This window comes from Drosophila simulans, chromosome 3L (genome assembly GCF_016746395.2).
Source record: "Drosophila simulans strain w501 chromosome 3L, Prin_Dsim_3.1, whole genome shotgun sequence".
Lineage (NCBI taxonomy): Eukaryota > Metazoa > Arthropoda > Insecta > Diptera > Drosophilidae > Drosophila > Drosophila simulans.
In genome coordinates this window covers 17,760,275-17,771,684 of record NC_052522.2, presented here as the reverse complement: position 1 = coordinate 17,771,684, position 11,410 = coordinate 17,760,275, and the positions used below count along the sequence as shown (strand labels likewise).

General features: G+C 38.8%; 2 protein-coding genes across 2 annotated transcripts in view; one reads left to right on the top strand and one right to left on the bottom strand.

Moving 5' to 3' along the window:
• Positions 1-407: 407 nt before the first annotated feature.
• LOC6738535 (ecdysone-induced protein 75B, isoforms C/D) overlaps positions 408-11,410 on the top strand; it is a 111,165-nt gene continuing 100,162 nt past the window's right edge. The window contains exons 1-2 of the mRNA XM_039293940.2: positions 408-1,816; positions 1,949-3,949. Of these exons, the coding sequence (XP_039149874.1) occupies positions 2,614-3,949 (1,336 nt within the window). The 5' untranslated portion in view covers positions 408-1,816; positions 1,949-2,613. The remainder of the gene's footprint in view (positions 1,817-1,948; positions 3,950-11,410) is intronic.
• Positions 9,054-10,536, bottom strand: LOC6738539. Its single transcript, XM_016171693.3, has 5 exons — positions 10,155-10,536; positions 10,004-10,085; positions 9,668-9,945; positions 9,453-9,593; positions 9,054-9,264 (listed from the first exon to the last, which is right to left on the bottom strand). Exons 1-3 carry the CDS (start codon positions 10,419-10,421, stop codon positions 9,887-9,889), a joined length of 408 nt encoding a protein of 135 aa, XP_016032386.1. The 5' UTR covers positions 10,422-10,536; the 3' UTR covers positions 9,054-9,264; positions 9,453-9,593; positions 9,668-9,886.

The window sequence follows — 11,410 nt, the reverse complement described above, 5'->3', positions numbered from 1 at the left end:
CACGGAAGTTGAGTCCCGTTAAGTGAAACCCCAAATGGGTAGCGAGCAACCCCCGAATAATCAACCCTTAGCCACAAAAAACTCCAAAAACTCCCCCTTGAAACTGCCCCAGTCCAAATTTTGTTAACCCCCATCGCAAAAAAAAAAAAGTTTAGAAAAATCAGTGTGCGTTCTTCTCTTTTGGCTGGCTCATTCGCGTTTATTTTTGTTTATTTATGTTTTGCTTTTCGTATTCTTCGCCTCAGCTTCCTCGTACGCAGTCGCTCTCTCTCCGAGCCTCTCGCTTTCGAATTCTTCCCATCTTTGCAGCCGGATTCTCTCATTTTTCATACGGTTTTCACTTTCATTGTGCAGCTTTTTGCGCGAGAACCGACTCGCTTTTTTGACTCTCTTTTCTGGTTCTGTTCTGGCTTTCAGAGCTTTTGCTGTTTCAGTCAGAGAAAGTACGGCCAACGCAACGGTTGCGAATATATTCCAACCTGCCGCGATTCTAGCAAATAAACAAAGCCCCACTGGCCGAGCAGAGAGTGAATAAGTTCTCAACAAATTTCCAAAGGAATATATTGAAAAATATTATAATAAATACACATATAGTGTCAATAAATCGGGGAAATGTGCAATAATTATGGGAGCTCGCCAAGGTCCCTTATATAAGCGAGAGCCCATTGTCAAGGGCGCCAAGTGTTTGCCACATTGAGCCGTGGCCGTGGCCGTAACCGTGTCCGTGTATCGTGCTCGTATCGTATCCGTAGCGCCTCGTGAGCGTCCTTGTCCTTGTGCAGGCCGAACAGCTGCTTGGGTCCTGTCCTGTCCTGTTCCGCCCCCTTCGGCCGCGACCTCGTCTTCGTCCTTGTTCTTGAACCGTAGTCCTCCAAAAATATCCGCTGCTACAGCTACTCCGCCCTGAAAACGACCTTCCCGTGCGCCCAGCTGTTGCTACCGACCACCCACTCGAATTCGACCCTCAGCTGTTGGCCATACGATATACGAAAAAGAGGAGAGAGAAGCTTGCTAGCATTAATGTCAGAAAATCGGAGATATAGCTAAAACAGCTGTGCGATTCCTACGAAATCATTATATTCGTCACCCTTTCGCAATGTGCTTCAATAAGTTGTTCCTAATAAACAAATTCACCCTGCGATTGCCTAACACAAAGGTCAAAAGCCAAAAGACACAGGTGTAAGAGCCCAAAACCACAAAAAAAAAAAAACAAACGAAGTAAATCAAATTGAAATCAAAGTGAAAATTCCCAATGAATGAGCTTAAAGCAGTTAAACATACAAAATTTAATAAAAAGTGGCCCTTAAGCATCCTTCAAAGCTCACACAACACCACTAAACAAACACAAACCAATATACAAAAAATCAACTAATTATATTTTTCTAGAGGTGTTTAAAAAAAACAACTACTACATGGAAGTATAAACACGGAAATCTAATTAAAAACAAAGTGAAAGAAGTTAATGCTCAGGTTTAAAAGTTTATAACAAAAAAGGCAACAAAAGCGTTGTGTTTCATGTGCAAAATCTTAAGAAATATCTATACAAATAAACATATATATTTTTGGAATAAAATTACTAATACTAATCATAATAATAAATCTTGTGAATCGTGTAACTTGTTTAAAATATAAAGTAGTGTAAGCAGTGAATATATTACAATTCAATTCATTTATAAACAAACAAAGATTAAACCTTATACACACCTAAATACGATCATTAAATATATATATTCTTATACACGATACGATTTTAATCAATCAATACATCAATCAATTCAGCAAACAATCGAGCGATATACTTCAATTTGCAAAAAAAGTAAGTGATAAAGATATCTTAATCAATTAAAGATAGTATAATCCTTTTTATTTTGAAAGTAAACACATTATCAAAGAGCTACACAAAATACGTGATTTTCGACGTAATTTTAATAGGCTTTATCCTTTTCAGCTACTTCAAAGAAATACCTACAAACATACTCAGACGCTGCTGTGGATCAGGCGAAGCATAAATCAGCAAACAATAAGCCATCAAGTATTATTAGCAACTAAAACGAACTCAGACTCGGAATCAGCCTCAGAAATCTCAGCTCGAGATCATCCAACTTAACTCAACTTAACGCAACTCAGTCGAACTCATCTCATCGTCAACAGAAGTAGCCTCAACCAGAATACAACAGATACAAGTATATATTTAGACATATGGTAATGATCAAGCAACTGTGGGCAGGTATAGGAACAACGCTAAGCTAAACGTAAGGACTAAGGACAACAACAAATTCTCTAGATTACAATAGAATACAGAAGAAGAGGACAACTTTTTCATGCAACTTTGAAGGCTGACAAAACAAATTTTTGATAATCCAAAAGCAGAAGCGAACAAATTACTAAAAACCACAAACAGCAACAAAACACGCGTTAAGAAGAAGAGACTGATTTTAAAATAAAAGAGCTAGGCAGCGGAAAGGATAAAAGGCAGCAGAAGTGAGGCAAAAGTGATTAAGGATCAAATCCAATTAAAAAGAAAACAAAACGCAACTTTCCATACAACATATTTAGAATATATATCTAAGACAGATTGATATTTTTGAGCGATTATCCCTACTTTGATATATCATGTTGAAGAAACTCAAGTGCATGGAGGCGGTCCAGGCAGCAGCGGCTGCAACATCATCCGGAGGATCCTCCGGCAGTGGTCCTGGTTCCGGTTCCGGATCTGCCTCGAAGCTGATCAAGACCGAGCCGATTGACTTTGAGATGCTGCATCTGGAGGAGAACGAACGGCAGCAGGATATAGAGCGGGAGCCGAGCAGCAGTAATAGCAACAGCAACAGCAACAGCTTGACCCCCCAGCGATACACCCACGTGCAGGTGCAGACCGTGCCACCACGCCAACCCACAGGTCTGACCACGCCCGGTGGCACCCAGAAGGTCATACTGACCCCTCGCGTAGAGTACGTGCAACAGCGAGCCACCAGTTCCACAGGTGGTGGTGGGATGAAGCACGTATACAGCCAACAGCAGGGCGCTGCTGCATCGCGATCCGCTCCACCCGAGACCACGGCCCTACTGACCACCACTTCGGGCACTCCACAGATCATCATCACCCGAACCCTACCCTCCAATCAACACCTGTCGCGCCGTCATTCGGCCAGTCCCTCCGCCCTGCACCACTACCAGCAGCAGCAGCAACAGCCGCAGCGTCAGCAATCGCCGCCACCGCTGCACCACCAACAGCAGCAGCAGCAGCATGTCCGCGTGATCCGCGATGGCCGGCTGTACGATGAAGCCACGGTGGTGGTGGCTGCCCGTCGGCATTCGGTGTCGCCACCGCCACTGCACCACCACTCCAGATCGGCGCCCGTGTCTCCGGTGATCGCCAGGCGCGGTGGTGCTGCCGCCTATATGGATCAACAATATCAGCAACGGCAGACGCCACCGCTGGCACCACCGCCGCCGTCTCCACCGCCGCCACCACCACCACCGCCACCCCAACAGCAGCAGCAGTACATCTCCACTGGTGTTGCACCACCCACGGCAGCGGCTCGCAAGTTTGTGGTCAGCACCAGCACGCGACACGTTAATGTGATCGCCTCCAATCACTTTCAACAACAGCAGCAGCAGCATCAAGCGCAGCAGCAGCATCAATCGCATCAGCAGCATGTGATCGCCAGCGTTAGTTCTAGCAGCAGCTCATCGGCCATTGGATCGGGCGGCTCTTCTTCATCGCACATCTTTCGCACGCCCGTGGTTTCCAGCAGCAGCAGCAGCAATATTCACCACCAGCAGCAACAGCAACAGCAGCAATCGGTGATGCGGCCACCTCCGCCGCCGCCGCCGCCCAAGGTCAAGCACGCCTCCAGCTCCAGCAGCGGCGGCTCGAGCAGCAGCAACACCAACAGCAGCAGCAGCAGCAACGGCGAGGAGCCGTCTAGCTCGATTCCTGATCTAGGTAAGTCGCCTCCGCCCCGAGAAAAGTCACTCGGACTGTTAAACTAGCCACCCGTTGACCCTGACGGCACTTGTCGATCGCTTTATGGTCGGATAAAACGGACGGCAGGTTCCTACAGTGCGAAAAAGCACAAATACACAGGGACACTGAACTACACAAGTATTTTTGTTCATTTTAAGATTTTTTAAGATCAATCGAAATTGCAATAGCAAATGAGAAAGTGTACTTATCAACAATACGGAACCCCGTACAAAATAGCTTGTATTTAGTGTCAGATTAAGGTTTTTTTCTATCAGTATTACTTACGGTTTGCTACCACAGAGTCACTAAATAATCGGTAAATGTAAATATCAGTTACAACATAATTAAAATCTCTAACATCTGTAGCTTAGTGTAAAAGTGGGTCGGACAAGCTTAGCATGTAGGAAATTAAAATGTGATCGCTTGTGAGTCAGACAGCAGTTAATATAGCTTTATATGTACAGTTAGTAGCTGCACATGTTACCTTATACTTATACTTATACATATTTACGGTATATATAGTACTAACGGTATTGCCGATACCATCAAAAGGTCAAAACAAATATGAGTAATTTTACTTTCTACAACCAGCAAAAGCATCTAGAATAGAATAATGGAGCAAGTTTCAAAAGCGGAATGCAATATGGTATTATTGGGTCAATAGTGTTTTCTGGGGGGACTACGTATGATAACGCTAATTCAACTTTAATGGAAAGTTTAATGAAAGTCTGCTGAGGAATTCTTTTTAGCGTACAAGCGTATTGTGATTACGCATGTCAGTTTCAAATTCACAAACTCATTGGATTACCTCATAATTCAGGATTGTTTTTTCGGAATGATATATTCGTGTATACATATAACAAACAAACCAATCCAATCCAGTGCTGCGCCTCAAATCGGAATTTTTATTTAAATTTAATTATCAATTTAAATTGAAATCGTTTTCGGAGGTTGGTCAATAATCCCACCCGCCCCCTGCCATTCTCGACACACTTTTGAGCATTGCCAAGGTTGCGAGATATATGCTATATATTCCTATACATATCTGTGTTAATTTTTGTGTGTATTCAGCAATTGCCTCTCTCGCTCTCTCTCACCTTGAACTTCAACTGGAATAAACTTGCCGCTCTGTCTGCTTCTCTGCCTTCCTCTGACGCGATGTCTGAGTTTTGTTGGTATCGTATCTGAATCTGAATTGGCACTATATCTATATCTACACATATATATATATGGGTGAAATTGCGTATAAATGGGAGATATGCAAAATCTGCATTGTTTGATTTCGTTTGCTTTTATGAATTGCTCGGCATCTTAGCAATTTGCAATGCGGATTTTACTTAACCGCTTCCGTTTTTAAGGTTTTTGCAGTCTAGATAAGATATTCACAATTAATTGCCTAAAATACAAAGGCTTAATTAAATTGTATTCAAATGGGTAATGCTTAATTTAGAAATTAAACATTCCTTCAAATAAGCCATTTGTTAGTCCTTTTATTTAAGCTCTTGCATTGTATATAATATTTACTAATGTTTGAATGGCATTTGTATGCAAATTCAACTTTAAATTAATATCTGTGATTGTCACCTTATTATGGTTCATTAGAATTTTAGTTTTTTTTTAACTTCGCCAACTTGTCGGGATTTCCTTGAAGCAGTATTCGTTTTTGATATTAATGAGAGTGCTGGGGTGCGATTGTTTCATAAGTTATTCACTTTCAGTTTTGTTTTGTTTCGCTTCCCCCAAAGCTTTAATTAATCAATTTGTTTATTTTTCCACATAAACGATCAAGCGTAGTGCGATTATGTGGCCAGCGCTTTTTTGGTCAGGTTAAATCATATGTTTGAATCGGGATTTCCAGCTAAGCGGGGAACCTGTTCTTCGAATGCGAAAAAATATACGGATGAAAGTGACAGTTGAGAATGATTTTCGGGCTGAGAGCTCTTGGTATTCTAATGATTTCATTTGGCTGAGCTGTGATTTGTGTTTTTTTCTTATTTTATTTTTTTTGCACATGTCCCAAGATACGCTTAGTTATACAATATATACGAGCGTGTGTGTGCTTATATGAAGAGCTCGCCAGCTGATTTCTTGGACTACGGCTTGTTGTTCTTGCCGTTCTCCTTTTGTTGCTTGGCTAATAAATAAACGAGTCGGCGAGCTGAGCAAATAAAAGTCAAGGCCAACCAGGGCGACTTGATAGATTTGTTTGCCTTTTTCCACGCCGAGCCATCGGTTTTGAAAATGATTGCCGAGTTACCGATTTACTACTTTCCCATATTACTTAGTTTTCCCCATTTGCTGGTCGTGTCGGGTATGCTCGCTTGTAGGGCACTTCAGTTTTCAATGTCAATGCCAAAACCAATCGGAGACCTTAAGCTCAACGCATCATCACAGATATCAGCAATGGGTCAACACTGCGGCCTTGTGAGTGTGTGTGTGTGTATGTAGAACACTCATAAACGTCCATATCCCTCATGGAATGTATTTTTATTCCATTGTTATCATTTTGCGCAAGTGACAGCCGCAATTGCCGCACATAAACCACTCATGGGAAAGCGAAACTCTAGGAGAGGAGAGTAGGGGGAATATCTGAGAATACGCGTGGAAAAATAAGATTTATTACCTTTATATAATATATTGCATTTATTTTTTTTTAATATTTAATATTTATTAAGTGAAGAATTCCGTATATCATAATATTGTATTTTAACATCACAGTGGATTTAGATTTTTATTTTGCTCCTAAAGGTGTTCGTTCTTACACGAGTTTGTTGTGTTGCACAACCACTTTCGTATTAAACGCTCAACAAATAGTTTTAATTTCCCAGGTCGAGGGATTACCGATCGTATTCAAATGTAGAAAAGATTACAAAACACATTAAACAGCGCGATTAAGGGCGAATATGAACTGCTTACTTATTTACATTTTCAACCCGAACAGATCACTTGAGAAAGCATCCCTTGGTAGTGGGAAATAAGATGTAAGCGTTGAAGTTAGCCAACTGTTGTGTAAACGGTTCTATAAACTAGTATATAGTGTTATGCAAACAGTTGTCCAAAGTGCCAGTTCAAACATTGCGGTAAACCACCTACTGACAACAAGTTCTATACCAAGTTTTGAATAACTGCAGTTGCTTGGCTAATGAATTTGGTTTGGCAAATGAATCTTATGTTTGTCTAACTATCGAAAATATTGCTTCGATATAATAGCCAAGTTTTTTATCGATCTACTTTTCTGTGTTCGCTGTTTTCATAAACCATTGAAACAGCTTATAAATATATACTAGAAGCTATGATTTGATTATCAGTCATAATGTTTGGCCTATATTATACTGAAGAGCAAACGCATTTGCCTGTTTTGGGTTCTAGCCAACTTTCAATTGAGTCATTAGCAGTGTTTTTGACTTATTTTTCCGGTTTGCCTGGGCAAGTCTCTCAGTCATTTGACGGCCTTGCCAGTGAAATTGCGCTCTACGTTACATAACACCCATAAAGAGCAAAACTAAATGTTGATTTTTGCTCGGAACCAGCATTTATATTATTTAATAGAATAAAAGGCAAACGCGTAATTTTTTAAGGTTTAGTTGAACAATGTGCCATTGAATAAATAGATTATGGCCTATATTAACCGATCAATGATCGCCGGAGAGAATCGGGAGGCATTGCGAATGGGGGAGGCCTTCGACCTTGAGGTTATACAAACTAATAATAAATCTACGTACTTGTTACTAATTTCCCTTCAATGCATAGTGTGTAATGTGCAATGTGTTCCATAACTGAATTGAACATTGATTGGAAGTGTAATGATCAATTACAACCACAATGTAATGGAAAATGAGCGTTGATCAAGGTATTATGCCATTAGGCAATTAAAATATTAAAGATTTTTAATTGGTAATTGAACTTTATTTTAAATTCTAGTCTACTATTAATATCTTATCTTATATTTAGTAAAATTTAATATTTATTAATAAGTAATTGTTTTCATTTGAAGTGTAATTTCTATGCTGTTTTCCAATTATTTACGAAACTAATAAGTACTTTAGTACTTATTATTATTCTTTAATAGCCACATTCCCCTATTCCGAATGAAATTCCTTTTCAATGGCCCTGAATTACGATCAGTGTTTTTCGCATAATTATTCCAGCACTGATTGATTTATACTTGTTGTACTAACTGAACTATGCTTAGTTCAACTGTAATCCAATTGTAAATCAACAAAACATTGACACAAAGTCACGCCAAGTCCAGTCTGGTTATGGCAATTTTTCAGTTACTTAACCAAACACAGATAAACGGGCTGCGACGAAAAAAAAAAACAGTTAACAAAAGTATCTGGCGGATAAAAATGCCTCACGAAGCACAACAGAACCTGTTCTAATAGCAACAAAAAATCGAAACGAAACAACATTAACGAAATCCAAATGCAAATAAAAGCAAATATAATATATAATGTGCAATTGTATAAAAATGCGAATTACAAGTGGGCGAGCGTAATAAAAATGTTAGAAAAAAAGCACAAGGTCATTGAGAAGCGGAAGAGAAAAACAAAAGGCAAAAAGCAAAAGGCAATAGCAATAGAAACAAAACCCCAGCGAAAAAAGAACACAACAAATGTGACACACTGAAAGCGAGAACACAATAATTATACAAACAAATATTTATGTATGTATGCATGGGTTGGTTCGTCGGAGATTCTAGGCGGCGGGGAGGGTGGGGCTGCTTGGCAAGTGCAGGCGTAACGTGAATCTAAAACATTTCCTGAACGAGCGAGCGAGCGAGACGGCGGCAACAATTAGCGAAAAGTGAATTTGATTACAGTTGCAACGGGGCGTATGAGTGACGTACTTGAGTGCCGCCTGCGATCGAGCTATCGCCGTCTCCCTTCCGCGCCCTTGCCCACACCGTTACAATCGCATTGAATCTGAGGCTGCGTAACGGTATCGCACTAGGCCAAGTTGCAAGGTCTCGTCGGTAATCCCACACCCAAGCGGTATGTCCTCACAGCGAGTTTTCCATGATTGCCAACTGGCATTGCATTCTCCCATTCGAGTAATGTTATTTATTAAAAACTAACAGATGTGAAGTGCATTCTCGTTCCATAACAACACGGCTGGGAAACCCTTTTATTTATATTAAGATAATTTATATATTTCACTTGGTACGGACAAGTGTTTTAAATTTGTTTGCTGATAAATTTCGAATTGCATTGCAAATTTTAGTCCATTCGTTTCGTAGTCACTTCGAATTTCCACGTTTTCCATATACTGCTGACTAGTTTTACAAAGTACAACTGAATCGAGAAAACAGAAATAAGAACAAGAAGTACATAAGTATTCCAATGAATCGACTATCAGATACCCGTTACTCTTTTTAATTAATTTTGGTTTGCCACAGATTATTATATTGTATATATATATATAGTATATATTTAGTTTAGTAACGGGTATGAATAGTTAGAAAATAATATTTTGCACTTACATGATGTAAACGGAATGATCGCAGACAATATGATATTTCTTTTCTAAGACCAATAAAAATATTTATTAAGATTTATAGTGCAGTCAATGTAGATCACGACACGTATTCCTTTTCCGTGCAGCATAATATTACCGCGTATATCTAATTAAGAAATAAAAATTATTTAAAAATATAAAATCTTCAAATGGTATTTTGAATGGTATTTAAGGACTTACATGCTGTGTTCTTAATTGTAGTGCGGACTCTTTCAAAATTGTATAAAAGAAATATTAGCCTTGTTGTGCACAGTGGATGTGGATCAAACACATAAAATAAGCGTAAAGTACGGCAAGCAATAGCTTAAAGCTTTTCCAAAATTTTAGAATATATTTCAATAATCCTGCAGTCAATTTTAATCCTTTCCAGTCCCCTACGCTTGCTTATATCCAATTCATTTAATTAAAGTTCTCTTTATGATATCTGCACAATTTCACTACGGCGGCAATGTGCACAACTAAGTCGAGAAATATTTGTAATGCAGTTGAAGTGGTGCATATGAATTTAACACTTACTTAAAGGAAATACATAAAGGACGTTATAGATTGGAAAGAAATAGCTTATGATCTTGCCAGCAAAGAAAACCCCCTTTACGTTCTAATATATAAAAAAAAGTTATTTAGGTTATTAGATGGCAAAATGCGAATTCTCAGCAGCTTTGCTTACCTGGTGGATTCCAACAGCTAGTAAAGTTCCAGCAATGACGTACGTAAGGGCAAAAACCAAATCCAGCGAGTAGAGGATGCGGAAAGTTGAGGGAGACATTTCAGCACCATGCATATGCAAATAAAAATCCAGGATTGTAATTGAGCTTTTCAAAAGTATTACATTGTGAATCGAAAAAATGAGCATGAAGAGACCGCATGAAATGCAGAAAGTGGCATAGAAAATTGAGCAGCACCGAACTGGCTGTTCCTCACACGATTTACACATTGTTAAATTTTAAATATATTTTATAAATATTCTAGCAATTACACGGTGAATTTTTTGTAAGGAAACAAAATTTTGAGCGACCGACTTGTGTTAGTACAAAAACTGTAATGAAATAATATCCGTAGACGACTGCGACATGCGAATTATTTGCGGGAGCCTACTTCGTTTATGATGTAACACAGATAGATCACCCAAAAGTAAAAGGCTACAATATTCTAATTAAAAGTTAAAGTATTTGGATCAATTTGTTTAAAAGAATAAATTACTCACTTAGCATATAGCTATGTCGTTTGGAAAGTTCAATAATCTTATCAACGGAAGCTTGTAATGTTGACTTAATGAATATTTCTTTAAATGTGCACCAACTAATTATTTAAGTTTTTGGCATAGGTATTTTCTGCAGAAAAGTGATTGGTGGAAAGTGAGATATGTAGCCGAAAGTGTATTAATTTTGCCACACAACATTTGGTATCTTCACAATATTTGGTTCTGTTTTTAAAACATTTTTCCCCCATTCAAAAAATTCACCTCTAAATTTTACCAATACCTCTTTATTCGTTTTTTACTCACTCAAACCGCAACATCACAAGAGATTCTTATTTAGCCACGTTTACGATATGCGACCAAATGTAAATCAACATCACTGGGCACGTTCATAACAATTATTGTCGTTTTTTTTCTACGTGTACCTATTATCCCAATCTTGCTGAAAATACTACATTCCTTTCAAATAAACCCATCTTTACGCCATTCACTTCAGCAAATGTATGTAACGTCGGTAAAACAGATGGACAAAAAAAACTTCCTATATCTCTTGCTCGCTTTTTATTAAATTTAAAGCGAAATTATCCTGAATTAGTGTATACTGTTATTTAAAATCACGAAAATAATTGTTTTCCGTTTTTTCTGACGTAGCCATGTGAAATAAATACATTGCATTACACAGAAACATTTTTGAAATAGTTTCAATAGACAATAAAAATAATTAA